Source organism: Porites lutea, chromosome 9 (assembly GCF_958299795.1).
Source record: "Porites lutea chromosome 9, jaPorLute2.1, whole genome shotgun sequence".
Classification (NCBI taxonomy): domain Eukaryota; kingdom Metazoa; phylum Cnidaria; class Anthozoa; order Scleractinia; family Poritidae; genus Porites; species Porites lutea.
Window position 1 is genome coordinate 24,837,572 of NC_133209.1, and position 27,949 is coordinate 24,865,520.

The window sequence follows — 27,949 nt, forward strand, 5'->3', positions numbered from 1 at the left end:
GACATGGCTACAAAAAAGAGATGATGCAGTCAGAGTTGAACTTTGCCCAAATGGTTATAAGCTGATAGTACCATCCTCGCTCAAGAAGGGGCGGAGGGGGCATAGGACTGCTTAAGAGTTAAAACCGTCAGATCTGCTGAGAAGGAGGCAATCGATTATTCTGAGCTACTTGTACAACTGTCGACATCCTGCAATGCAAGCTAAGGATTATTAATGCTTAATAACACCACCGAACACCACTTTCGGAAAACCACACGGTTCTCACGGTTCTGAAAAAGTTCCTTGATTTGCTTGAATCGCTTGGGCTTGAACGGCACGTTACCGAACCGACACATATATTTTGTCACACGTTAGATCTCGTTATGCACGCACTTGTCGTTACCTCTCTGATCATTGGGCTGTTCGTTGTAGTATTTGCATAAACAAGCCTGCGCCCCAAACAAAGAGGGTGACTTATGGGAAGCCCAAGGATGCGTTTCTTTGGGATGATCCGCATCAGGATCAGTGATCCGAGATCACTCGGATCATGGTAGATCAAATGAACCCAAGAATCCTTGTCCACAGTGGATTCATCGTTCACTTGATCTACCACGGTCCGGATCATCCCAAAGGAACGCACCCCAAGTCTGTTGATCTTGACTGCCTCAAGCAAGATATCGCGAAGTCAGATCTGTGCTTGCAAGGCTGTGTTGGGTGCCCATCGTCTTGAGAAGATTTTGACAAGTTTGTACAAAGTTACAACTCCGCCCTAAGCAGTATACTAGATCGTCATGCACCCCTGAAATCAAAAGTAGTGGGGTCAAGGCCCCAGGTCCCCTGTTACAACCAAGAAATTGCCGAGGCGAAAAAAAAGCGACGCAAGGCTGAGCGAACGTTGAGAAAGACAAAGTCCGCTGAAGACCTGCTGGTGTTCAAGAGTTTGCGAAATCACGTTACTTACTTATGTAACCAGGCACGGAGAAAGTTTTATGTGGGCTTTGTAAAGGAATTAGGTGGTGATCAGCGAAAACTCTTCAGGGTAACAAAGGCACTCCTTATGCCAAATGATGAAATCTGTTTCCCCAATTGTCATGATAAAGTGGCTCTGGAAAATGACATTGCCCGCTATTTCCATCGTAAGATCCTTAATATTCGCAATGAGCTACACGGTATCGATGTTACCCAGAAGATTTGGAATAGTCTTCCGCAATCATTACAGTCACAGCAAAATTTTAACGCCTTTAAGTCATTGCTTAAAACTCACTATTTTAGAGAGGCCTTTAATTTCTTTTTAGTGTTTCATATAGTATACATCTTCGCATTTTATTGTAAATTCAAAATTGTCAGTAGGTCACATAGTAATTTTGGATTCCATTTTAATATGTAAAGCGCATTTGATCATATCCTCCTGTATGTTAATTTGCGCTATATAAATATTAAATATTATTATTATTATTATTATTATTATTATTATTATTATTTCTCCGCGAAATAATAATAATAATAATCAAGCCAACTATCGTTGCGTTTTGTGTCGGTCAATGCACACTCTTTTACTGATTTATTGGTTACCACTTTTAAAAGTAATTTCGTTTATCCTGACCGAATGAAGAATGTAGCGTCGTTCCCCACAGTCGTCCTTGCATATTTGAGCACCTTGGCAGTGAAAGCTTCGCCGGCAACATTGGGACTATCGGACTTCCAAAACTCAAACTGATGTCTCGGCCTTTTGTCTGTTGCCTTTAGACAACACATTTGGTTCAGAAACCTTCTCCATGTCTATGCCGACCAGTGTATACCCCGTACGGGGCAGAAATGGGGTAGCAGCTTGAATATCATCAACATAACCATCATCCGTTGGGTCCATGTCAATACCACTCTCCCATCCTGCGCTGTTTTCCCTTTCAAGAAACCTCCTTTCATCCATGACGTCGTTTTCGAAGGGAGGGGGGATTTGAGGGAGCGGTTCCGTAGGAATTTCATCGTCGCTCGGGGCGGGCAGGCCTGGTGGCAAAGTGGGCAATGGGGAATCATACCTGAAAATAGCAACAAAGAATAATGAGATTAGACTATGTATAAAGGGTATCATTTGTTTCAGAAAAGTCATTTCGCTACTCTTCAGTTTTGATGATACACAGACTAGTTAGAGTAATGTAAAACAAGTTTCACCATACTATTTTTTTTCTTTCAATTAGAAAGCTAAAACAAACTGAATTCTGGTACATTGTAATCAAATTAAGTAAAATACTACCAGAAGTATCCATTAAAAAGAGATTATGATCTCGCGAGATATCAGAACTGTGTAGTTAGCTACATGTACGAGAATTAAAAATATCATAGAAAACACACCTGTATTGACCTCCTTCCAAGTCTCCAAACTGTGGGGGTTCTTGTGTGTCACTTGTGGGGGACTGCACTGGTGATTTCACGTATCGTTTGAATTCGCGAACGCCTGCATTATCAACTGGTTGAAGATAGTAACCAGTGCTAGGTTGAACCTCCTCGTCCATTTGCAGTACTAAATAAGGGTTATCCTGTGAAACAAACAAATAAAACTTCAGCAGAGGAACTTCCTTTTCCCGGCGCAGAGTCCATCAGTCGTTGCAAGAGGTCAGTCGGATGGACGGTGACAAAGAAAAAGTGTTTTGTTGCTGTCGTATAAATAGCTGATAGTGCAGTTGAAAGATGCTGTTTCAAGATCTCAATTCACAAAACTATCATAATAACGTGGGAAGGGCCAAGGGAAGGTTTTTGCTTTGTACATAATCGAATACTGATTTTGCCATGTAGTGAGACACCCAGTCGATAAGTCAACAGTTGGTCAGTCAACCTGTCAATTCAGCCACACAGTCATTGAGTTGGTCGGTCTGTCAGCCCTCAGTCAGTTAGATAGTCAGGTGATCAGGTGAGTAAGCCATTTCGTCAGTTGGCAAGCCAACCGGTAATCGAGATCGGTCAAACAGTATATCAATAATTCAATACCGTTGTCGTATGCTTCTCCAATATCTTGGCAAGTCTTTCTGTCAAGGTTATAAAATGGGGTCTTTGTTCGGGTTCATGAATCCAGCAATCTCTCATGATGGTGTAAACTTCCAGAGGGCACTTGGTTGGCATGTCCATTCTCTTGCCATCACTCAGATAGTCCAGAAGCTGCTCTGTGGGGAGGCCAGGGTAAGGGGTACCCCCAAGGGTAAACGTTTCCCACAAGAGGATTCCAAATGACCACCTTTTGATAAGAATAACCATGATCATGATCAATACCTGTCTTTTCAGCCAAAAATAGTAAGGTACGAGACAAAGACTTTGGTAAACATTTTTCTTAAATGTCCAAAATGTGATTTTTTGGGATAAACTGAGGAGATACATTTTATCTCAAGCTGGATCGGTAGACATCTCTGAAGAGTTCTGTCAAAATAGGATTAATATTGGAAGTCGTCAAGTCCCACCTTGTTACAGGAATTTAGGGAATTCAAGTTACTGTACGCTAAAGAAAAGAAGTATATTTAATTCAATTTTGGTCTGTTTGTTTAACCTATCTTCGCTCGTGAAAATGTTTCCAAAAAATCATTCTGCAGCTAGTATAAACCTTTTTCTGGTCACTTTCTTAATTGTGGCATTGGATATTGGCGAGTTTTTAATTAACACTTTTCTTGCGCAGGCACTTACGACAAAATTTGGACTTGGTTACGGGATCTTTTTTTGTCTTTCTTTTCTTTTTTTTTTTGGTCGCTTTTTTCTCTTTGCCTTTCCTTTTTATAGCCAGTTATGTTGCCCCCCCCCCCCCCCCCCCCCCTCTTAGCTCCTTTCTTTCGCGTGGAATTTTTTCGCACTAACTTTCCAGGAAAGGGACAAATTTAATCTGCAAAGAGTAGTAGGTAGATAACAAAATTGGAAGTGGATTTTTCACTAAAACGTCCCTGAAGTTTGTGTAACTCTATCAGGATTGGTCAAAATTTCAAAATAAATTGTACCCGTGGAAGGATCAGGTACATGTGCACCTTTCTCTAAAGATCTCAATGACTAAAGCGGCCGTCAAAGGGTTAATGTGTGTGAAGAGATTAAGGAAACCTTGTGTACTTACACGTCTGTTTTCTCAGTGTAAACTCTGTCAAACAGCGACTCGGGAGCCATCCACTTTACGGGAAGCAAGCCTTGCGTATTCTTGACATACTGATCATCTTTATAAATGTCTCTTGCCAGACCAAAGTCAGCTATCTTCATAACATAATCATCTCCCACTAAAATGTTTCTTGCAGCCAGGTCACGATGAACGCACTGAAGACAAAAGTACAACCCACAATACGTGAAATGTCTGTTGAAATAGTACGTATTAACATTAAGCTATCGTCGGAGGTTAGAAATAAGACTCCGTCATGAAAGAAAAAAACTCGCTGTCTTAGTAAGATTGAGTGGAGTCTCAGAACATGACTGTACAACGCCGTTACTTGGAGGTTAAAAACAATTAAAATCTTTAAACCATAATCCTCGAAACTGGTAGAAGTCGCTTTCGAGAGGTGGCCCTCTGTAAGACGTACCAGCTATAGTGCTTTGACTGGAAAAATTTGGATATCTTAGGTAGCTTGTCTCATTTACGCGCTGTGTTCAGGTGTGAGAGGTTGCACACATGGAGTTTCGAGCAGAATGATTTTTGTGCTGAGACAGATTTTACAAATCAGCCTGACTTGACGGAAATGTTTATCGTGGCCTTTTTCCATCGACAGAAAGATCAGCCCGATATTTACTTAATCTCTAGCAACAAAGGCTGCTTTGGCAATGGGACACTGAGAATTGGGCATACGGAACTCACTGCAATACAGGGGTTAAGCATCACGTTTATGTCAAACGGCAAATGCGAATTTGTACCACGTGACCAAGTTTCCGCTTTACTTGTCGGTTATTGTTCATGATTTCTACACCTAAATTAGAAGTGTGACGTAATTTTTTATCCATAAGAATTGTTTTGAGCTGTTTTTATCTGATCACGCAACTGCCCAATTTCCAAACCACCCTTTATTGAATCAGGTATATCATACCGTGTAAATTTGCCGTTACGTTGGGGCAACAGAACGAACTCAAATTGTATCAGGTGACTGGCCGAAGACCAAAAAGGGAATCAACCTTTTTCATAAAAAAGACCATTGAAAACAAACCAGTCGAAAAAAAAGAGTAACAATGATAGAAGTCAAGAAAAGAACAGCTGGCGCTGTTAGGAAAAAATCCCAACTATGTACAACCTTACTACTCTTACCTTTTTGGACGCCAAGAATGACATTCCACGACCAACCTGGAAACCTATCATCACTAAATCTACTAAAGTGAACTCCTTCTCTGGCTCGTTCATGGTCTTAGTCGAACTCGCTTCATATGTATCCCTTCTCGCTCTAAGAAAGTTAAGCAAGCTGCCATGTGGAGCAAACTCCATGATCACCATTAGGCGTTTTCCCTTTGTACAGGCTCCGAGAAGATTGATAATGTTCTTGTGCTGTCCAAGATGAATGAGTATCTTGAGCTCTGAAGCCAAATCTTTGTATTCTGCCTCAGTAGCACCATCTACAACAAGAAACAAAACGTATTACAAACAATGTTGTGTAAACATTCAAAAGGTTAAAATTATTTTTCTTCAATTCAATTGCAAACCTTTCAAGGTTTTAACTGCAACAGGGACTTTAACATTCTTCCATCCCGCGCCACCACCTTCCTTTTTCAGGTCCTTTGCCCTTGAAGACCGACGGATCTTTGAGCGTCGTTTAAAAGATTCTGCGCTCTTGTCTCGCGGATTTAGCGCCAAGATACCAATGGCCTCTGCTTCAACAACTTGTCCAAAAGCTCCTGCACCAAGCACATTTCCAAGGATGAGTCTTTCTTCAGGAAATTCCCAGTCTGGGTCATAAGGTAAATCATTGCACTGTTGCAGTAGGCTGCGATCTGGGTCAATCTAAAACAGGCACATTAGGGCCATTTATACGAGGAAAAATAAGACGCGTCTTACATAAGACGCGTCTTAAATAAGACGCGAACTGTACCATTTATACGAGATGTCTTATCTAATAAGAAGCGTCTTAGCTAAGCCGCGTCTTATTTTAGACGAAATGAGCCGTTTATACGGAAAGTTCGCGTCTTATTTAAGAGGCGTCTTATGTAAGACGCGTCTTATTTTTCCTCGTATAAATGGCCCTATTGTTTTTGTATAAGTCTGAGCTGTCTGTTTTTTAATCTCCTGGAGCACGTTTTACAGGAAAAATACTTGTCAAATCAGGTAGTTAGGTTGGTAGGTAAAGAGGTAGTTAGGAAGCTAGGTAGGTAGGTGGTTAGGTAGCTTGTTAGGTAGGTGGATAGGTAGGTAAGTAAGGAATATAGTAGCCACCAAAATTAACCTTTTTGGGGGAGAGTCTCATCATTTTATGGTGGAAACATTAACGCCGATGACGTCATTGCCTTTTGTCTTTCTCCCATGAAAAAAAGTGGTAGATTCTCATTAAGATAAGATCATGTGCTATATTTAAGTAGTTTAATCCGTTGGACAAGTTTTATAGTTATTTCTAAGTCGATGAAGGACTTGCTTTTTAATTGGTTGGCTGAAACTGCGAGAAAAGTATTCATTGGTTGATTCAGGTTGTCGAAGTAATAAGCTCTAACTCGCTAGTAATTTAAAGTCGTTCAGTTGTAAAGTAATTTAAATTATACATTCAAGTACTTCTTCCTGCCGCTTTCATTGTCCAACAAATTGTTCCAGTTCCTGTTCACTGATTCTTGGCGCGCAAATTGTGCATATTTAATAACAAAGAAGGAAATCCTGCTCTTTTTTCTACTTCTTTCTTTCATTCCCTTCTTGCTTCTCCGCATTTCCATTACTTTCCCATCACCACCACCACCACCACATTTCTATTGTTTTCCCTTCTCTGCCACCTACACATTATGGAACCTATATCGCCCCTCATCGACCCCAAATCGACCCTACATCGTCCTTAAATCGACTCCACATTGAACCTACAGCCGCATTCGTTCCAACACAGTTTATTTGTAATGATATCAATTGTGAATAGTGAAGCTAAATACCACCACCACCACCATTACATCCATCGTTTTCCATCCACCTCTACAACCAACGTCTAGTTATAATGTTTCCCTTCACCACCCCCTCCACCACCACCACCACCATCATCACATTTTTACTGTTTAGCCTCCACCACCATCATCACATGTCTATTGTTTTCCTTTGCCACCACCACCACATTTCTATTGTTTTTCCGCCGGAGAGAGTGGTGGTGGTGGAGGAGGAAAAGCAACAGAAAAAGTTACACACTTTTAAACAAAGAAGTATAATTATACCGAGAGAAAGTACAATTGATCATAAATTGCGATATACCTTGTAGTCTGATGATGTCTTCAGGAAATAAAGCTGCTTATACTCATCTATCTGCTTCTTCTGCCGATGATACAGATAACAACACACCACTAGCACGATAAGAACAAATACACTCACACCAATAGCAATGCCCACCAGCGTACCAGTGCTTAGTCCACGATCAGAAGGAACAGGAATTGATTCCCCTGGAAAAGAGGAAAAAAGGTAAATATATCATTTATTGAAAGATATCTCACCATCACTGACTATTTTAAACCACCTGGCTAATTTTCCATAACAATTGCGGCTGTCGCACTCTCCTCGATATTTGAGTGGAACTCAAGAAAATTGTGACTATATGAGACTAGTGAGTACAAAATTTACGATTACCTATTTTAAAATCATTGATTTAATTGCTTGCATTGATACCATCGATTAATTCAATTTGTTTGTACCTACTAAGTCTAAATTGAAAATTGAATGAGGCCTTGAACTGCTGTTTAATAAAGCTGAATTAAAGTTAAAAATCCAAGCTTTTGCCGGGGGAGGGGGAGGGGTAGGGGAAGAGGGCGGTTGGCACACCTGGAGAAAAAAGGGTTTAAATCAGGGATCAATTTAGGTTTCTGGGAAACTGCCCACCTACCCCTCCCCTCAGCTAACATTAACACTTACTTCTCACTTAAAGCAAAATGTTGGCTTAGGGGAGGGGTACGTGGGCAGTTAATTAATCCTAAATCCCTTCTTAAAAACCGATCAACGGCTACAAGGCAATAACTTTTTTTATGAAAATAAGAAAAAAACAATTTCCCTCTAATTTTTTAAATTTTCTTTAAACAAAAGAAGTGAAGGAAATAACCGCTAGCAAAGTCGGGTGCTCATTTCAGAGAAACTTCACCTCTGCAATCAAACTATGTATGCACCAAAATGTGAAATGAACGTACTTTTCTTGATGTCAACGGAAGCCATCGTATGGCTCAGATTATTACTGGCAATGCAACTATAGAGTCCAAAATCCTTGTCTTTCATTGATTTAATGATCAATCGCTGGGAGTTGGTTGAAGTTGGTGAGACTGCCTTTCCTGTGCTATTCTTTAACCACGTGACACTGGGAGCAGGATTCCCTATCGCCACACAGCTTATGTTCAGTGGTTCACCAATCTTGAGTGAAAGATGTGCGTAGCCTTCCTCAGGTTCATTTATGACTGGTGCCACTGACAAAATAAGACGAATCATCAGAATGATGCTGAAAATGATTAGTATTTCAAACATGCTGTCGCATTTCAAACAACAATAATAATGATTATTTACCAATTCATTGAATAGCAGTGTTCGCACGTTTTGATGGCAATAATGCGTGGCTATTTTTTTGTTGATGGGAGTCAAAATAGTGTCTTGTTTATCGAAAATTAAGAAAGAACAAATTTTATGACTATATAATGAAGAAACCTTAATACCAACTTGAACTTGGCTTGTCAGTGGCTCTTACTGAATTAGCACTAAAATATAAACATTCTTAGTTAAAAAGTAAACAAAGCAATTTCCAATTGACGACTTTTATAATTATTTACAATATTTTTTCATTTTTATCCAACCACCTAGTATAAAATACAGTCTGTATATACAAAACCAATTTATGCAAATATGATTATTTGTATTGATGTATGTGTTGTGGCTCAATTTTATCCTTAAGATTTAAATTTTATTACAGTGAAACCTCTATTAAGCGGACACCTTCGGGACCTTCCCAAGTGTCCGCTTAATAGAGGGTGTCCGCTTGTAAAATTCAACGGTTACTCTGTTCTGTGATAAACTTCTATGTTGTTAAGGAAGCTAAGGAAGCTGTGTTATACTTTGTGCAAGACTTAAGGTCTAATCTACATTTTATTGACAGCTAAATGTAATGATTTATCTTTATTAATCGACTACAGGACGTATTTCAAGGACGTAATCTAATACTGGTATTGTCAATTCGGTCCGGTGTCCGCTTAATAGAGGTTATTAACGAGTAGAAATTAGCCAATTTATTTTAGAGTCCGCGTCCGCTTAATAGAGGTGTCCGCTGAATACGGGCTCGTTATAAAGGGAAATATAAGACGCTAACTTCGGGGCCCCGCTTAGTGTCCGCTGAATAGAGGGTGTCCACTTAATTAGCTTTAATTGGGGGTCCGCTTAATAGAGGTTTCACTGTATTTTTTTGTTTCCAACTCATTATCATATATTACCATACCCCAAAATAAAGGAAAATTATAAAATTTATTAAACCAAGGATAAAATTGAGCCGCAACATATACCTTGACCCCCCCCCCCCCCCTCCCCCCCTCCTTCGTTATTAATCTAGTCTCCTTTGCGGGATAGCTGTATAACGTTTTAAATTGACATTTTTTTAAACGTAGTACGATATTTAAAAAAATTAACCAAATAAAATTCAAGGCAATTGCTTACTCTTCACATTGACAAATGCAGACCTATTCTGGCTTCCTTCCGTGTTATTAGCACGACACCAATACTTTCCTTCATGATGTTCAAATTGTGGATTGCAAATCACAAGCACACGTGGATTACCAGGCTGCAAGAAGTAATAACCGCTTTTCCGGCTCTTGCAGTTATCCTTATCGCCATCCAGGTCATCTTTCTCCCTGTTTATTTCTTTTATTTTTCCATTCTTAGAGAAGTACCACGTGATGGAGGGTTCTGGGTTACCAGTAACATCACAATGCAACTCCGCGTTACCACCTTGTGTTTTTTGAACAACTCTCACGTCAGGTATATCAGAAATGTGTGGTGCTTTCAGAGCTGTGAAGGCAAAAATACATATTAATTTTTTAATTAAAATAGCGATTTTAAATGTATTTCTGGCCGAGGAATTGGCTCTGTGAGGATGGGTGAGGAAATTAATTAAAAGCACTAGAGGCAGAATTCACCGACTGAGACTCCGTTGCAACCTTTCCTCTCCATCCCCTACGTACCCCCAAAGCGTGATCACAAGCTCCTACGACTCCTTGGCAAGGGCTCTTATGGGAAAGATATAAAGATGAATCAACAAATAAGTAACTGGTATGACACAGCTTGATCTGGAATGGGCGCTCATTGTTTGCCAGCCTCGGGAGTAGTATTCACTCTAATCAGTTAAGGCTAGCTGACTGGCCACATTGGAACTCCCTGCAGTATACCCCACACATCCATCCAGCATAGTTAAGGGAAGCAGGTTCAGGATATTCGTTGAAAGTACCATAAAATTCTGAAAATAAGCCCCCAGGCTTAAATTTTTCAAAGGCCCTTTTTGAGAGACATTTTTGGAGGGGCTTATATTCGGAGGGGCTTATCTATGAAGGGAAATTTGGGTTTCAAAATCGATTGGGGTTGCCTCATAGTTGGAAGGAAAATTTATCGTTTTTGCTTTGTTTTACTTTGTAATTGAGGGCAATTTATACGAGCCCCCTGGGTGGCTTATATTTGGAGGGGCGATTTAACGGCGGGTTTTTTGCGTTATGAGATTGGGGGGCTTATATTTGGACAGGGTTATACAAAGATGGGCTTATTTTCGAAATTTTACGGTATTCCCAATGCTTTTGCCCATAGTGCCATGAATTCGTACTTTTACATTGAACACTAAAAGTTGGTGAAAGAACTGTCTGGACTTTGACAAGATGGATCAATTTAGGTTCTGGGAAACTGCCCACCTACCTCTCCCCTAAGCCATCATTTTGCCCTCAGTAAGAAGTAAGCGTTAATGTTTGCTTAGGGAAGGGGTAGGTGGGCAGTTTGCCAGAAACCTAAATAAATCACCTCATAACCAATATCAAGAGACTATAAAGGGGACAGAAAGGGCATCCCCCATATACACCCTATTCCATAGGTAATTCGTCTCGAGTTATTTTTAACACCACAGATCTCAAGGGGGATTAGACAACAGCCAATCACATAGCGCGAATGTGTTCCGCGTGGATGACCCACGCCGAGAGCCACGCGTCCTTCACGAAATGACGCAGAACAAAATGGGGGAAGACGCAGAGAGCGATTTTGCTATTCCTTTTGTCGACGAAAACGACTACAGCGAGATTTCTGCCAAAGCTGTGTCAGCGAAACCGAAATTCAAAAAGAATCGCCCTTCCTCTCTTGTATAGAGCTAACAGTAGAGCAGGGAAATCCTTAACACACTGAATATTCTCTCAGGATCATTTAGAGGAATAAGAGGAATAAAATTTCGTCGTTGCTTATTTACGTCCTCCATAAAACGCGAAATTAGGCATTTTCACGTCGTAGTCGTGCAAAAACGGGAAAGAAATGAACAAAAAAGTGTGTTGCACGTGCGAAGTTGTTGTCTTGATAATTAAACCTATTGTTTTTTGACGTTCTAGTTGTCGTCCGCGTCGTTGGATCTTAAACTCCCTAAATTGTACAAACGACCGGTTTCAATAGACCGGCTAACTTTCTCATTTTATTAAAGCACTGAGGTTACGACAACTTCGAGTTAAACTGATTTCACGGGTTGTCAAAGAGTCCAGCGATTCCTTTTTCCCAGGCGAGCGCCGACTCATTTCGCTTCAATATTCAGGAAAGCTCTCGATCTTTATACGCTATCATTGCCTCTCGCCCGACATGTTTTGCACGGAGTTTGGTCATGCGAAACCTCCACGAAACATCCACGCCTCGCGCGAGGTAACTTTATCCCGATTCTAAAAATAACTCGAGACGAATTACCTATGGAATAGGGTGTATATGGGGGATGCCCTCGGTCCCCTTTATAGTCTCTTGCCAATATAGATGATTCAAGTCACACCTTCATACAAGCTGAGACAATATTGAAAGCAATAAACTTGCTTTAATCTGTAGACTGCAAAACAGTCCGTATTTTTGCGTATTCAAGTACGCGCGAGCAGTCAAACAAAAGGTCTGGAACGAGGCTGAAAACAGAGAGCGAGACTGGGGCGATTTCTTTACTGATTTTGAGAAAAAAACCCGGCTGTTTTGCAGTCTATTTAACCTGCCGCAATTTTGAACACCTGGGCCCGATTCCTCGAAAGATTATTAATTTTAACCTAGGGTTAAGCCAAATATTTACAAGCAAGGTTTTCTTGTCTAAGAACACTCAACTAGAGCTTAAATAACAGTCTGTTGAGCCTTTACTCCCAGAAACGGTAAAGATAACACGAAATGTAACTCTTCCTAATCAATAAATAGGAAGGTAAAATACGAAAACGGAATTATATTCAAATTTCTGGATTGGCGCTAATCAGCTCATTCAGGAACCCGGCCCTGAAACTGCACTTAATCCACCAAGACTGTCAAATGGATACTTTGATCTCTAAGAAGTACACCAATTTTGCCGATGGTAGTCCCACTGGTCTAAGTGCCATGTCCAGACCCAGAAAGAAACATGTAAGCTGACTGACTAACGAAGTGACACCGCTACACTATACCATTTGGAGCGATTCCACCTATAGCAAGGAGTTTAAAGTCATACAAACCACCGTTCAACAGCTGGTCTTCTGGAGCACTGGCTAATGGAGGTACGATAGTATCACGTCACATGTACAGTAGAATATCGCCGCGGAGCTAAAACCCAGACATGCTTCGAGAAACTTAATGGAGGATCAGGCTACCTCTCACAGCCATAAAGTCGAGTCTGTACAGAAACGAATAATTGGCTGCATAATACACCTTTTTGGCACTTTATTTGACTTTCTGTAAATTCTGCAGGAGTTATCAATAATATTAGAGACCTTTACATTTAAGGACGAGGAAGACTACGAGTACGAGATTTGACTTGAAGTTTTTTCGCGTATTGTCAAAATATAGACTCCGCGGAAAGCTTCATTTTACTATTTTTCAGTAGACAAGTTAGCACTGTTACCTTTAGTGAAGGAGGTTACGCCCTCTCCCGATAGCAAAATGATAAAACTTCTAACATTTGATAACTTGTTTTCCCCACATCGACAATCTCGCTAAGACTCGTAGTAGAGTGACGACGGCTACCAAGTTTTCCCGCTAAAATTACGTTGGTTCACGCGCGAGTACTACTTAGTACTGAAAAAATCTCGTACTCCTAGTCGTACTCGTCTTAGAATCTAAACGTCTCTAATTGCACCCAACCAATGGCAGAATATCTAGCCGCTATAAAAACAGTATTTACAACAGGAGTCCCCACACGTTTTTCCTAGTGATGTCTAATCAATGTTAAAATAGCCCACTCACCTTTCACTGTAATATTTATGCTGCTAAGAAGCTTTGGAAATGACTTATCGGTCGTGCATCCATAGTGTCCTGTATCATTTAGTGACACATTTTTTATTGTGAGATCGAATTGCTTTTTATTTGTCAGTAGCTGCTCAAATGTGACATTGACACGCGGATCACTCAGTTGGATTTTTTCCCCATCTTTTGAGAAAACAACATCGAGCAACCCATAACTCAGGTCAGTGGCGATGCAATAGACGTGTAAGGTAGACTTTTCGTTCACCTCAGTCAGAGTGTTACCAGTGTCAATTATGAGTTTCTTTGCTGTTGATGAAAACAAATAAAAAGAGTCAATCATTGTAATAATTACTATGAATGCTGTGCATGGTTAGGGCTCTGAGTTACTCCTGATCTAATGACTGCTTCAAGACATTTTAGGTGAATCAAAAGATCAATGTTTCCATAATTAATCTAGTAATCATTGATTTCCAAACGTAAATTTGTTGGAGTTTGTTTTTCTCGGTCTATCATGGTAAGGTCTTGACCCAGAGTTATTGTGCCAAACGGTTGCAGCAAAACTGAAATACTTCTTCCAAAGAAGAAAATAAATCCACGAATAATTACTAGGTCAATCAAGCAGAGCTCCTGGACAGATCCCGGACAGACTTTACGTCTTCTTAGTATAGAATTTATGTCGTTATCAAAGGCGCAGACTTCTCTCCTGCAAAATGCCCCTTTGAGGTGGGGAGCTAGGAGAGTGTTTTCCGCGCGCTCTGATTGGTTACTCAAATTCGGGATATTATACAACTATCCCCAGAAGGGGAGGTGAATAGTGGAGAAAATATACCTCGACGCTTCGCGTCTCGGTATATAGCTAGCGCTATAAACCGACCCTGAGGGGGACAATTGTTTTAGCATTAACCAAATCAGTTGGATAAAGATAAAAAAAAGGAACTTTTTGTAAATAATAAAAGACGTCACTTAGTTAGAGTTTATTTACGTTGCAATTGACATTGTTTCGGGGATTTTTGAACACGAAGCCGTAAACAGTGGATGCGCAAAAAGTTAGATCTTTACAGTATCTTCAAACATGGCAAATGATAGTTTTAATCTTTTTGTATCGAGTTTTGTAAGCTTTAGCGTCAACGGTTTAAAAGAAAACGCCGAACATTTCATTTACTATCCAATTCTGAGAAGAAAAGTAGAGCTTTATTTTGTTTCTGTCAACTCACCGTGAATGAGAAAGTTTTCTTCGTTGCTTCTTGCAAATGCTGTCAACAGCGGCTACGATCAAGGTGAGCGTTGTTTATCTCCAATGTTCTTTGCGTTGTTAACTTGCTGGCACGAACAATTTTCGAAAATATTTGCTTTCCTCTTTTCTCCATAAGTTAACTTTTATTTATGGGCAAAATTGGTCTTGCGAGAAAATCCCGAAATCACAAATCAGTGACAAAAGCGACCTCGTTTTCCTCTGTAGTGGTAAACATAGCTTCGAGCGTACAAAAAGTCAGCTACAGTAAACCAGTTCACAATAAATCACGCTGTTTAAACACCATGAAGTTTTTTCTTGCCTTCAAAGTCATCAGCACTTGGATATTCGTGTATTTTCAAAAAGGCTTTACTATGAAACTTTGGCAAAACACCTAGTTCACGACAGCCATTTTGTTCTGCTTTATATTCACCGCCTAGCGCGGTGAATATAACGTCATAGTCCGAGATGGCTAACCAATCAGATTGCTTGAATTACCAAGATCACTGAGTGTGTATATACTAATCAAGGATAATCCGAGTACGGGAGCCAATCAGACCGCGCGAAGATCGCTATCCACTGATTTGGTGAATACTAACAAGTGCTATTCACTGATTCACCTCCAGATCTTCCGAGCGAGCGACGTCAAACTCGATTAAGTTACAAGCAAAATGGCTCGCAGCAAACAAAGAAATTTCACAAATAATGAAACAAGCTGTTCCCGAAAAACACGAGTAAAGTAACAAAATTCGGTTTGGAAGTTTGACTTCAATTTATCGATGAAATCAGTGAAAAAGTTTTTTGTTTTCAAAATGCAAATTAGTCTTGCGTTACTTTATTCAGCTAACATGTTCCTAAATAAGCTTTAAACTAAATTTAATAGTGTTTTACAGATTGGCTTCAAATACAAAAAGAGTTCACGACTCTTCCACCCCCTGAGAGGATCTTGCTTGCAGGCTATTAGACAATAAAAGTAAATGCTTTCTGAGCGATATTCTTACCAAGCCTGGCCAATCTAAAGACATAAAAATCCCTTCCCAAGGAGTTGCGTGCTTGACAACGGTATTCTTCATCTTGTTGACCTTTTTCAACTTTCACAATGCTTTCATTTGACGGTGTTGAGCTGTTGGTAAGTATCAGCCGACCAGGAACAGTATTCCACCGATCTTCCTTTCGGGACGTTTTGAACGCATACTGTCTCTTGTGCCAAGTGAATGTTGGCAGTGGGTTGCTCTTGGTCACTCGACAAGATATAGTGGCTTCTTTGCCTTCTTCTATGGATACTTCTGATCCCCTCTTCTCAATTGTGGGTGAAACTGTGCGTAAATAATAAAATCGATTACATTACAGGGTTAGCAAAGAAACGAAAGGTCCATATACAATGTTAAAGGCTTTAAACAGTCACATGGATACAGACATACTACGCATCTTGCAATAAAACATTCATGCTGAAAATACGTTTCTAGAATTTTAACTGTAAATTCCTATGCTTCTATAATTTTTCAGGATTTTTTTAAAGACCTTCTCACCTGGCCGAGTCATCCATCAAGGATGGAAAAGCCGTTACAAGTACTCAGAACGTGTTGTGCATCAAAATTGTCTATGCGTTCAAACTGATTACAGGAGTGGTATACTGACATTTTGGTTCTATATGGTTTTCGTCTTCAAGTCACTTTGGAACGGGTTTATGTAAATTCGTATCACAAACTCATAATATAGATTAAGCCAAGGCAGGAGCCCATAGGCTTCTTGTCAAGGCTTATGGCAAACAATAAATGTGTAACCTTTGGAAATAAATCCACTTAGAATTGAGCCTGCGATCAGTTGAAAACATTAACCTGTCAGCGGAAAAGAGAAAGAAAAAAAACGTAGCCTAGATGGGTCGACGAAACCTGAGCTCACAGTATGGTCATGTGATACTGGACAGCGAATACCCTGTTTTGACAGCTATCAGTTGACCACAACAGGGATGTGCAAAATCAGGTTCCAGGATCCCACACAAGCTAGAAAGAGTGAGATTTCATATAGGTTTCCCTGTGGTGCAGACAGACGGACGGACAGACGGACGGACGGACGGACGGGCGGTAAACGTGACTTCCAAAATGTATTGAAAGGATACTAGATATTAACCAAATCATCTTAGCTATGGGGTTACGCTAAAGCGCGCGTGCCGTGCTCCGCTACAAAGTTATTTCTTTGCTTAAATACCTTGAACATCCAAGCTGACAATTAACTTTGCATCTGGTGAAACTCCATTTGATGCAACACATTTAAATTCACCAACATCTCTTGGATATAGTGCACTTCTTATTTTGAGAACTTTAACTGTGTGAATAGTATGAAGTCCAGAAGAACCATCTCCTTCTTCATAAACCTCATAGTCAACTTTATCACAACTCTGGGGGTTTGAATGGCAGTTTGTGACATTCATTTTCTTGCCATTTCTGTACCAATCTACTGTTGGTTTAGGAGATCCCTCTGTTACACACTTGATATCCTTGGTGGATCCCTCTAGTACTTCTGTTTGTCCCTTATAGGGACGTATTGAAGGTGCTGAAAGAGCTAAATGTATGAATGAAACAGATTTTACATGGATTAATACTCAGTAGCAATTAACTGCAGCATACACAATAACACTTGATTTAATAATTATACATTTTTGTAACAATAATAATGAAACTTTAATGGCTGTCACAATTACTGGTAGTTCCAGTAGTTTACATTGTGGGCCCAAAAACATAACAAGACTATTTACAAATAATTTTAAAATATAAAAGATATCATAAAAAAAAGTTTAAGGGTAAAAAAAATGGTCAAAAATAGCTACCTAATTTAGTACAGTACAATCGAGATAAAAAAGAAAAAAAGGACCTTAAAATGTCCTTGAAATACTAAAATGTTTGCAACTTGCATTAATGTTTAAGAGCAATTCAACACGAGACCATGACATTTTGAATTTTTTAAAATAAAATTTTGTGCAATAAAACTTATACCAACAAAAAGTTGAGATAATGGGGTGTTTGAAATTACGGAGATCTTCTGCGTCTTGTCCATGTGCTAAATGTGACAAGGCATGAATTCCGGCTAATTTGAATCTCATTATATTTGCAATTTTTGGAAGGAAATTTTAAGCAAAGTTTTTACATCTAAGAAAACATGACAATAAACATAAAAGTATGTGTGTATAACCTTTGCCTTACAGTATCATTAGGTCATAAATTATTGTATCCAGCTACTGGCACTTTCCTAAGAAAATAGACGTTGAATTTGTGCTGGGGACATTACGTATGTCTGCAACATTAAGGTGCCTTTTCCAGTTCCTCTACACCGTTCACTGTATTTTCATGTGCTATTGATGCTGCTCAGTTAGTCTGATGTATACTTTATTTTAATCTCAAAATATTTTCTGGGTCGGCTTTCTCTACTCAGAAATTATAAGTTGAAATGTGTTGCAGACATTACATTCGGTGTATGACATTTGCAGACTGCTGACTGCAGACTGCATGAGGCAGCAAGACTGTAAATTGAATGAAACCAAAAATATCGTAATCAAGGTGGCGTCATCATCAACATTGCCTTTTTCCGAGAAGTACATGTAAGGCCTAGAAGCGAAGTTTTTTCACGCAAATTACACCGACCTGATTCCTGAAGGAGTTGTTGGCTGTTCGTCTCTTATTGAATTAGAGCAGAATAATGTCTGCCGATGTCACAAACTCGCTCATGAATCCATAGCAACAGGCTAGCAATTTAGCCTGCACCACAGACGAAACTAAATTCTGGTTATATAAGTCTGTCTGTGAAACAGCGCCGGAATCCTTATTCTACGGGGGCCCCAACTGTGTACTAGGATTTGAGCATGAGCAATGATTGGCCTGTTAAAAAGGTCATTGTGGATTTGAATATTTAGAAATTCAAAATGCACTTCCAGTAATTCGTCGAGTCCAGGTATTTGATTATTTGGCATATCCTTAAATACTGTTAAGATGAAATACGTCATTTAAAAGGTGTTAAATGTCCGTGATCTATCCTAGTTGTTTTGTAGACGTAACTGTAGTGAACACGAAGTGCTCGCAATCTAAACACTTTTTATACAGAAGACTACTATTTAGACAGGCATTAATGGACATTGCTACTTGTCATTATCAATTCACAATAATAATCAAAGAAGAATAAAGAATCAGCGCAATTAGTGAAATGCCGGTTGAGTCAATAAAGAGTCGCGTCGGTGAAGAATAGCCAACAGCATCTTGGAAATAAGGTCAATGTAACTTTGCGCAAAAACATTAACCTTGTTTCCAGGCTACTTTCTCACTTTCACACGATGTTATATTTTTGATGGTGTCATCACCTTTATTAGGAAGATTTTTGGTGTCTTTTAATTTACAATCTGCAATATCTGTGGTCTGCAGTCTGCGGTCTGCATTACATTACGGACATTACACCACACATTGGTTTTATAGACCTCATACAACTTAATTAGAATACTCTTTCAACTTTTTTCTAAATTTTCTTGACCTTACAATGCATGTCTTGGGCATGGCAATTGACCTTGTTTACAATCAACTACAATGAATTTTTATTTAGAGGATTAGAAAAGGAGAAATATTGAGTAGCTGGTCAGGGGTTTTGTACTGTTGGGCATGCCCAGAACTGTTTGTAAGTAAGCTTTTTTCGGAAAACAACTGAGCATCATTGTTTCTTCTGATTTTCTACTCATACTTGAATGCGTAATATATAGATTTAGCCAGGGGTAAAAGCGAGGCTCCCATTAATAAATTTATAATTTAAATCAAACAATAAACTTGTATTCCACAATTCAGTTAACTTTAGAGCACATTCGTGTGACTTTTCAGGGAAAGGCTAAGTGATTTCACAAAAAATAATTTGCAAGCAGCCCAAGAGTGAACCAAATCTCACATCGAGTTGATAGCCTCACAAGTACACCCAAAAACTGGCAATCATCTTCGATCACATTTATTAAGAGCCATAATGGCTCTTCATCGCCGTAGATTGATTACAGTATGTTGCCCAGTATCCGGACACTTCAGTTTAAAATTGCAATAACTTTCCTTTGTTGATCGCAAGAGCTCTGAAATTTGGCCCAGAGAAAATCTATTTAGTCCTTAATATGACAAAAGACAGTTCAACTTTTTTGCCTCTGGTTCCATAGAGAAATTAATATTTTTGCAGAGCTCCTATGTTGCCCAGTATCCGGACAGCTGGCCCAGTATCTGGACACAACAATAACAACGTAATTGAACATAAATTTCGACAGGCAAGAGACTTATAAGCTTCTCTTGCACTTGCTAAGTAGTCTCGCAATCGATTCCAAAAATATAACCTAGCATCGTGAAATAAAACATAACAAATGACTGGGGTATGGTGGGGAACGCGAGCGGTTGTTTAATAGCATAATTCTTACTTCCTTGTCTAGGAGCTTTTTCACTGATTTAAGGAAGGCATCCGTGGACATGCCGAAGCCGCGGTTTGCTAGCTCAATTACCCAATCTGCAAACGAATTTTTTTCTTCATTTTTTATTTTAAAAAAAAACTTGGCGAAGGGACCTCAATGCGACGGTCAAAGGTCACTCTCCTATTTAGTCTGACCTGCAGTGTTGATTTCTTCATGCTCAGTCCCTACAGACCCTACAATAAGCCTGCTTTTCTAGCACTAATTCCTCCTTCTTTCACATCTCTCAAGCCCTTTGTGACATTTTTCAGACCGCTGCAACCCCATTCTAGCAGTCACAACTGGGGAAAGTATGAGAATTCCAGGTTCAACTCCGACGCTTTCGGTTATATACAGAAAATGCAGTTACGCGAAACAAGAGGCGCACACGAAATCAAGTCGCCTCGGAATGAGTGAAGAAAATTTCCGTACGGAGTTGAGTAGAAGTCCATTTTACGACTATATCATATATCCTAAGCTTTAATTATAGTTATAGATATGAAATAAATCTTATCCGGAGAATGTACACGGCTAATTCATCGATTCTGCACAGCAAAGAAAAAACTGTCCGGATACTGGGCACCTGACATCAATACTTAGTGAATGTTTCTGGGCTCCGTTATTCCAAACAAATCGAATTTCAAGAAGAATTAATAAACTTCCTGAGAACCTGACTTCTTTAAGTATCTTCACGTTAAATATAAAACCGTTTCTTTGAAAATATGACATATTACCAACCCTTTTGTGGGCAGCACTAATTTTACTGCGCAGTAAACAGCGTAAATATTAGCCATGAAATGTTTATTCATCTGAACAGAACGGCGTCTTCTGCGACTGTTTCGCAAGCTTTCAACTCGCCAAAACCTTCATCTTAAAGCCGAAATGTTCAGCTTTCATTCGAAATACTTCGTTTACCGATAAGTGAAAAGGGCGCCTCAAAAATTGAGTTTTTGTTTTAAGTGTCCGGATACTGGTACTGTCCGGATACTGGGCAACATACTGTAGGCCTGGAAAAAAAATTCCGGCCGAATTTTTTGCGTTCGAGAAGTTTACTTTACAAAATCTTGCCAACAAATCTGGGTGCGACTGTAAACCAACCTTTTGTATCATTTATACATCACATCTGAGGTGAAACAGTACTATGAGGCACTGTTTTTATCATACACACCTCGGACAACAGAATGCAGTATTTCCCAATATTGCGATACAAATTGCTATCATTCAATATTCAGGACGATCGCAGCACGCGTGGGCTTTAGCTAAACCGTTAAAAAAAATTTCAAAATCATCTATGCGGCCAGCCGGTTCTGACTTTTGCAGTGCTAGCAGTGGCGAGTGTTTGAATGAACATTAACAGAGTTACGCTCCAACATTATTATGTTTATTTTTTATTTTAAAACGGTTTAACGCGCGGCATTTTGAGTACTCCGGGAAGCGTTGTTCACTGAACGACTGAAAACAATCGGCACAGCGATTAAAATTACAAGAGACAGTACTAACAATCAATAAAAGAAATATAATTCGGTGAAACATATACAGGAAGACAACTATCAAAGTGTCTCTAAAAATCCTGAGTCTTCGAGCTTAAAGCTGAATTTTAAGCCGGCTTCCCGGTGTTTGCTTTTTTCAAAGACGAACTCGAGGCAAACGTTTTCTTTCTATTTGCGGTGAGAAAATGTCTAAAGGCTTTTTAAAGATCTGTAAGCTTATAACAAACCTGATACTCGGTCAGATCATTGTCTCAAATCTTACAAACGTGCGTAAACAAAATAGCCGCATAAACTACGCTCGACTTCATTAAATTAGGAATAAAAAACAAACATCAAATACAATAATTACTTAGGCTTACCACTCGAGATGCAGCTCCTGAAAGGTATCAAGGAAGGCCAGTATCGCTTCAGACTTTGCAACCCTCTTACGCATTAAAGCAAGATGAAAACGAAAACGATGCCATCCGAAATCGGATTTCCGACTTTGACTCAACCAAAAACCCAATAAACAAACTAGCAATGAATAACAGAAGACTCCTGATAGAATCTGAATTTCATTTTGTACATGCAGTGGAAAAAGAAAGTTAAAAACATCACAAGTTGACACAAAACTCTGTCAGCTTCAGCTGTCAAAGTAAACAAGATTCAAGATGCTGCATAATTTTTCCGCATGAACTCACCTGTCAAATTTTGACCAATCAGAGGATAAAAATTGGACGTAGAGCGTGACCAACGCGTGAACATGGCGAGAAAAGTCAAAAGCGACTGTCTTCCCTGCCTGTTGCAGCTGGCTGAATTTTCGCGTCCGAGGTCAGTTTGAAATCAACATTTTAATTGTGCGGCACATAAACACAACATATTTCATATGAATTTTAAAAAAAATTAAACTTGAGCCCTGCGGTCATTTGAAAACAAGTGACTTGTCAGCGGATAACTTCAAAAAAATACTCGACCTCGATGGGTCGACACCTGAGCCCGCGATACAGTCACGTGATACTGGTCAGCGGATACCTTGTTTTGACAGCTGTCAATTGATCACAACATTGATGTCCAATATGTGTATCAATTTTCCTGTGCTCCGATCCCAAACTAGCTAGAAAGTATGAGACTGAACATTGATCGCGATCTAGTAAAATAATTAACTGGTCAGCGGCAGCTTCCAAATAAATCACGTCACCTCAATGAGTTGACACATGAGCCCGCGATATGGTCATAGGATACTGGTCAGTGGCTATCCTGTTTTGACAGCTGTCAATTGACCATATTGTGAATGTCCAATGTAAAAGATGTGGACTTGGCAAGACACGCCTGAGACACCCCTCCCTTCCTTTTGATAGTCTCCCCTACCCCACCCGTACAATCCGTAGACGCGTACGCACGCTCGCTCAACCACGTGACAACCAAACGAAAAGAGGTTCTGTCCCACGCGCGCTTCGCGCGCGCGGGAGCCCCGCTATTATTTTTTAAGTAGAATTTGTAATGTAATACGTCTTAATGTAGTGAACAATGAGCAATTTTAGTGCAAATTTACATTTTATCTGTATTTAAGTCAGACTGAAAGACAAGAAATGATAATTTCAGTTAAGCTGATTCAGTTTCGGAAAAAACAATCTCCTCACTACTGAGGGTTTTTTTTTCTCATAACATTTACTTGAGATGTAATAAAAGTAATTTTGGAATCATTTTAAGGAGTCAGTATAGCAGAAAAAAATCTGACTGGTATTGCATGATAAAATATAGGTCAGCAGGAGTATAATATTATAATAGAACATATTAAATAAGTAATGGTAACAGGACTGAGTGGAGTCCAATTCGGTCTGTAATCATACGAGTGATTAACAAAATCGGACGACCGCGTAGCGGGAGTCCGATTTGTTTAATCACGAGCTTATGATTACAGACCGAATTAGACGACACGAAGTTCTGTTACCAATTAATCATAACTTTAACAAAATTTGTGATATAATAGGCTATTTTTTAAATCAAAACACAAGAAATTCGAAACTTTGTTTTTCTAGCAGTGAAAAAAAAGCCATTTAAGCCCGCGCATGATGGCGCGTCCTGTCCTATTAAATTGTCCAATTAAGGCTGAAATCAGGGCAGTTGATAGCCAATCAGATTTGAGAATTTTGTTATAGTTATGATTAAGTAAATAATAATTTCACAGCTTCATTTTTAGACAAGTAACTAAAGAAAAAATTGTTGAACATTTTGACATTTAAATTGGGGTCTGAAATGTTAATTTTAGTATCTGAATGTAATGTCCACAACATGGAATCACCCTTAAGCATCTCTTGAGCAAATGTTTCTTAAAGTTACTTTCATTTGTCATGTCGTCTAAATGATTCCAAAGGCGAGTCGCACTCATCTTGTCTCACGTAATATTGTAAAAGTTTTGTTTTGTACAGAGCATTAACTGTCATCCATGTCAAGTGTCAGAACTCAGCCATGGGCAGACCATCATGTGGGCATTCACCACTTTTTGTCCGTTGCATTAGTGATATACTGTACAGTCATGTAAATTGTTGATGTAAAGTGTTAAACTCTATTTTCGTTAGTTTTCACTGTGGAAGTCCGGCTAGTTTACAGGGACTGCACTCTTAATAATTAGAAACAAAATAATTATAATGCAAATAGAAAATAACCAGGCAGGGGGCAACCAGCTGGATAATACCAAGCCAAGGAATTGATCTTGGGAAGACCAAAAACAAATCCAGCAAGTGGTCAGAGTAGGACATGGACTGGGGACAACCGCATTGTGATTCTGATGTGCTGGCCACTGGGCCATTGTATTGCAGAAATGATGAGATACTAACAGTAAAAGTAACCTTTACAATGATATAAAGTACAAACATACCCTTGACATCTATCTTTATCCGCTTATAATGTGATTTATCAGGTGGAACTGATACTGTGCATTTGTATATACCAGTGTCCGCGAACTGGGCATTTGTAATCTTCAGTGTCACTCTCACATAATTTGCATCTTTAGACGTGTTAACTTGGCTGTTGGAAACGGCTGCATATGATTTATCATCCTGTTCCTTTTCCCACTTTAACGTAGAAACTAAAGGGCCTTCAGCTTCACATGTGACTTCTCCACTCTGCCCTTGCAGCACAATGATTGATTTGTTTGGTTTCAAAACAAAATGCCTGGGTAACTGAGCTGCAAAAAAAAATGTGCAGACCTTTACATGCTGTCTTCAATGTACCCTAGTCTCTACAAAATTTTCATAACTTATTCCAGTATTTAACAAAAAGTCTGAAAATAATAACAGGGCAAGTCAAATCAGATCTGAATTTATTTACAGTGTATGTTATGTTTACAACAGCTGTACTTACAATTCAATTCAAGATGGAGATGAACCTTAAGAGTGAGAACTAACTTATTTCTCCTTATAGCAGTACTGCTCAGTTAAACATAAAGTCGGAAATGGCATTAGCCACAGATAAACATCAAACTGAAAATTCTCCTGTCTGGCTGCTATACATTTCCTTGGTCTCTAGTTAAGAGAATTTTGGGTCATAGGTTATATGAAAACTAAAATCCTTTGGCTGATACATGTACATTTGCTAATATTCTCATCACATGTCTGCTGAGCAATGTACTGATATTGTAAGAAGTTACATGACAATAACTTCTGGGTTTAAAAAAATCACCTGCATCTCCTGAGCAGTCGGGAGCGGAAAGTGCCATGGGGTTTGAAAGGGTGTCAAAGTTTTCTGTTCACTATTGATTAACAGTGATGAGTAACACCTTCAAAAACAGTGAAATATAACAAATCCAAAAGGAGATCGTTTGGTTATTGAAAAAAAAAACTTTTACCCTATACTTATACCGTGGATAGAGTGTCATTACTTAGAACCTTCTCACGGACCTGTTGATACATGTAACCACTGCATTTTTGGCCATTCAATAGTTTGACCTGGCTGGTCTGTTGCCTTGCATTTATAGTATCCTCCATCCGAAAGAACAAGGTTTATTTTGGTGAACACTTGTTTCCTCAAAAGAAGTTTGTTTGGTGAGACCTGTAACACACGCCAAGTAACCTGAGTAGCACTGAACAGAAGTGACACTGTAGCATTGGGGTCATCTGTTGTGCAGTTGAAGTCAAAACTCAAACCAACAAAAGTTGTCTGGAATGATGGAGGATCCTGCAGGAACTTTAGAGCTCTTACACCTAGAGAAAATTAAACATACAAGTACAAATACGTCTTGAATTTTCACCACCATGTAAGAACAAGATTAGAAGTATCTGAGACTTGAAAGGGGCTACATCACCCTATTTATTATCCCCGGGGGGTACTCCTGGGAATCTAGTGGGGGTGTGCCGCCCGGTTCTCCAAATCCTTACCCTATTTCAGACCAAAAAATGTCATTTTCAGCCCGTTTTCAGACCTTGCCTCTATGAAATGATGTCATCATTACTTATATAAATAAGAGCAGCCACATAATAAAAGATTTCTTAAAATTCATTTCGAGTTCGCGTATTTCTCTTTCTTTCTTACTCCTACTCATATAAACGTTCGTACACTCCCGTAGTTTCCTCGAAAACCATATCCAATTCCAGACCAAACTGGGCAAAGTCTATACCCATTTTCAGACCAAAACGGCGCAAAAAACCCTACCCTTTGGGGCGGCACATACCCATATGGCTTTTATAAGAGAGTACCCCCCTCCTCCCGGGTGAATATCTTTCTATAAAGCTAAAACTTTTGTCCGCATCAATTGAATTCCGAACATAATGGACCAGTTTTGTTATTTAAAACTATATCTTAGGCAATATAATTTTATTGAAATTATTTCCTATGCCGTCTGTTGCAACGGATGGCAACAGACTTGCCAACCTCTGATAACGGAAAACCTAGAGACCCAAGAAAAAAATCTGGAGATTCTGCAAAAAGTAGTGAGATTCAATTTTTCCCGTTCCAAATTAAACGAAACTCTTTTCCATTGGGCCGCGGGTGAATAAACTCTTTATTTAAACATGGTCACTCTTGTAACAAGATGCCGCTTTTTTTTTCTTTGATGACTTTGAGGACTGCGATGAGGGGATAACTGGGACGAAACTTACAGCAAGGGGTCGTTCGATTCCGGATAAGCAACTTCATCGCCAAAGTGTTTACCCAAAAACCGTGAGATTGGGAGGCCTGTCGAAAGGCCATGAGAAACGTTAAAAAATCGTGAGACTCACGGTAGAATCGTGAGAGTTGGCAGGTCTGTGGCAAGGATGAATATGGATTGAAACTTCAAAACGTTGGGCCAGCTTTTTCAAGTTGTAATGCTACCCTGAAAAAATCACCCGACAACTGAATTACTATGGTTAGTGCTCCCAGATGAAATTTGCTTGTTATCTTCTTCATAACTACTCTACCGGAGCATTTTGTGTAAGGGTAGAGACACTAAGTTATAATTTGAGCACAAAATTGACCAAAAAAGGCAATATCCTCATGACAGAGCCACTGAATGGGTACCTGCGAACGTCGATTTCGTCCGCGCGTTTTTCATCAAATCGTCGAGCTTTCAGGCAAAATCGTCCCATAATAAGAATTGTTCTGCGTGGTAACACTAGTAGCGAGCTCAGCGCAACCACAACGACGAAGGGAACGAGAAAATAAACAAAACAAAAACTGTGAATGTGAGGGTAGTTTTTTAGCAGGTTTATTTGCTGTCATTGCCGCACAACTAACGCCGTCAAAATTGTTTGAAATGCTAAGAATGCGATCGACGCTTTAGAATCGATTTAGCGTTTGCACCGGAACGAAAACCATACCAGATAGAGCACTTGGAAAACAAAGTTATCCAATCAGAACATGTTTTAAAAACATGCAGAAGACTCTGAAGTCTGAGGTAAACGGACAAATAGCATTAAGCTTTTTAAAGATTGGTCCGACTACCGATCCAAAATTTCTGACTATCTTATGCCTGATCATGAGCTGCGCAGTATTGAGGCGGTATCACCTAGTCTTGCGCTGGTGTACCAGTTGTCAGCATGTCCTCGTGAAAGTTAGTGGGACTGATGTTGCGATCCGCCATAGATCACTAGATGATTGGATTGCTAAATTAGAGAGCCAAAATCTCTTGAAAGTCGTTTCATGCCCTGGAATCAAGTTGTTCTTGGCACGATTATGTCGAAGCCGCTTGTTTGTCTATATATTGCACTGTATGGAGATCAGTAAGAAAATTGTGCTTGATGATAACACGAAAGAGTGGTGTAGAAAGAAACATTTCGCCGACAATAGGACCTTCAACAAAAGCA

At 39.5% G+C, this 27,949-nt stretch overlaps 1 protein-coding gene across 1 annotated transcript; it reads right to left on the reverse strand.

Moving 5' to 3' along the window:
* Positions 1–1,232: 1,232 nt before the first annotated feature.
* LOC140949095 (uncharacterized) lies at positions 1,233–27,726 on the reverse strand. Its single transcript, XM_073398336.1, has 15 exons — positions 27,672–27,726; positions 25,568–25,870; positions 24,547–24,894; positions 16,959–17,312; positions 15,752–16,066; positions 13,520–13,825; positions 9,767–10,117; positions 8,266–8,535; positions 7,346–7,530; positions 5,617–5,914; positions 5,228–5,529; positions 4,061–4,254; positions 2,962–3,205; positions 2,329–2,513; positions 1,233–2,015 (listed from the first exon to the last, which is right to left on the reverse strand). The coding sequence occupies exons 1-15, from the start codon at positions 27,724–27,726 to the stop codon at positions 1,688–1,690; spliced, it is 4,038 nt and encodes a 1,345-aa protein (XP_073254437.1). The 3' UTR covers positions 1,233–1,687.
* Between the last annotated feature and the right edge of the window lie 223 nt (positions 27,727–27,949).

Coding starts and splice junctions, on each gene's coding strand:
- LOC140949095 (XM_073398336.1), bottom strand. CDS start 27,726: ATGGCGGATCGCAACATCAGTCCCACTAACTTTCACGAGGACATGCTG. Junction 13,826..15,751: donor CTTTAGATTGGCCAGGCTTG/GTAAGAATATCG, acceptor TTTCATCAACAG/CAAAGAAACTCATAATTGAC. Junction 2,514..2,961: donor TGGAGAAGCATACGACAACG/GTATTGAATTAT, acceptor TTTGTTTCACAG/GATAACCCTTATTTAGTACT.